Raw genomic sequence first — 587 nt, forward strand, 5'->3', positions numbered from 1 at the left:
TTCACCCACTCCAACACACACAAACACCCACTCGCACTACTCAACCGCCCCTCCCTCCGGCCCGCAGCAGTGGTGCTCGCGGCGTACCTCGTGCACCGCCGGCGCCGCCAGAAGCGAAGTCTCTCGAAGAAGGCAAGTGCCGAGTCCTCGTTCGTGGAGAAGACGACCCAGGACGACAGCCTCCACGACGGCGAGCACGACTTGCCCGCCGACGTCATCGAACTGCACCTCGCGAAGGACCTCAAGTTCTCGGGCGAGCGATCCAAAAACGGCCACGAGAAAATCGCCGGTTGGTTTCGCTAGTTTTGGCGACTAGTTTACTCTCATGGTATTTAAAGTTTCGCTAGTTTTGGCGACTAGTTTACTCTCATGGTATTTAAAGTTTCGCTAGTTTTGGCGACTAGTTTACTCTCATGGTATTTAAAGTTTCGCTAGTTTTGGCGACTAGTTTACTCTCATTAAAAGTTAGTTTCGGAAATATATTATGGTATATATTATTTCCGTTTTCTTTTGTCCCGATGCGTTTTCTTAAAATATCCATGAATGAAAGATATCTTGCCAGTTCACGGAACAACATTAATCAACAC

General features: G+C 48.9%; 1 protein-coding gene across 1 annotated transcript in view; it reads left to right on the plus strand.

Moving 5' to 3' along the window:
- The window catches only part of LOC119586935 (putative neural-cadherin 2), a gene marked incomplete at its 5' end in the record, with an annotated part of 72,205 nt that overhangs the window by 66,637 nt on the left and 4,981 nt on the right, over positions 1–587 (plus strand). The window contains 1 exon segment of the mRNA XM_037935667.1: positions 68–289. Within this exon segment, the coding sequence (XP_037791595.1) occupies positions 68–289 (222 nt within the window).

The sequence above is a fragment of the Penaeus monodon genome, chromosome 22 (assembly GCF_015228065.2).
Source record: "Penaeus monodon isolate SGIC_2016 chromosome 22, NSTDA_Pmon_1, whole genome shotgun sequence".
Lineage (NCBI taxonomy): Eukaryota > Metazoa > Arthropoda > Malacostraca > Decapoda > Penaeidae > Penaeus > Penaeus monodon.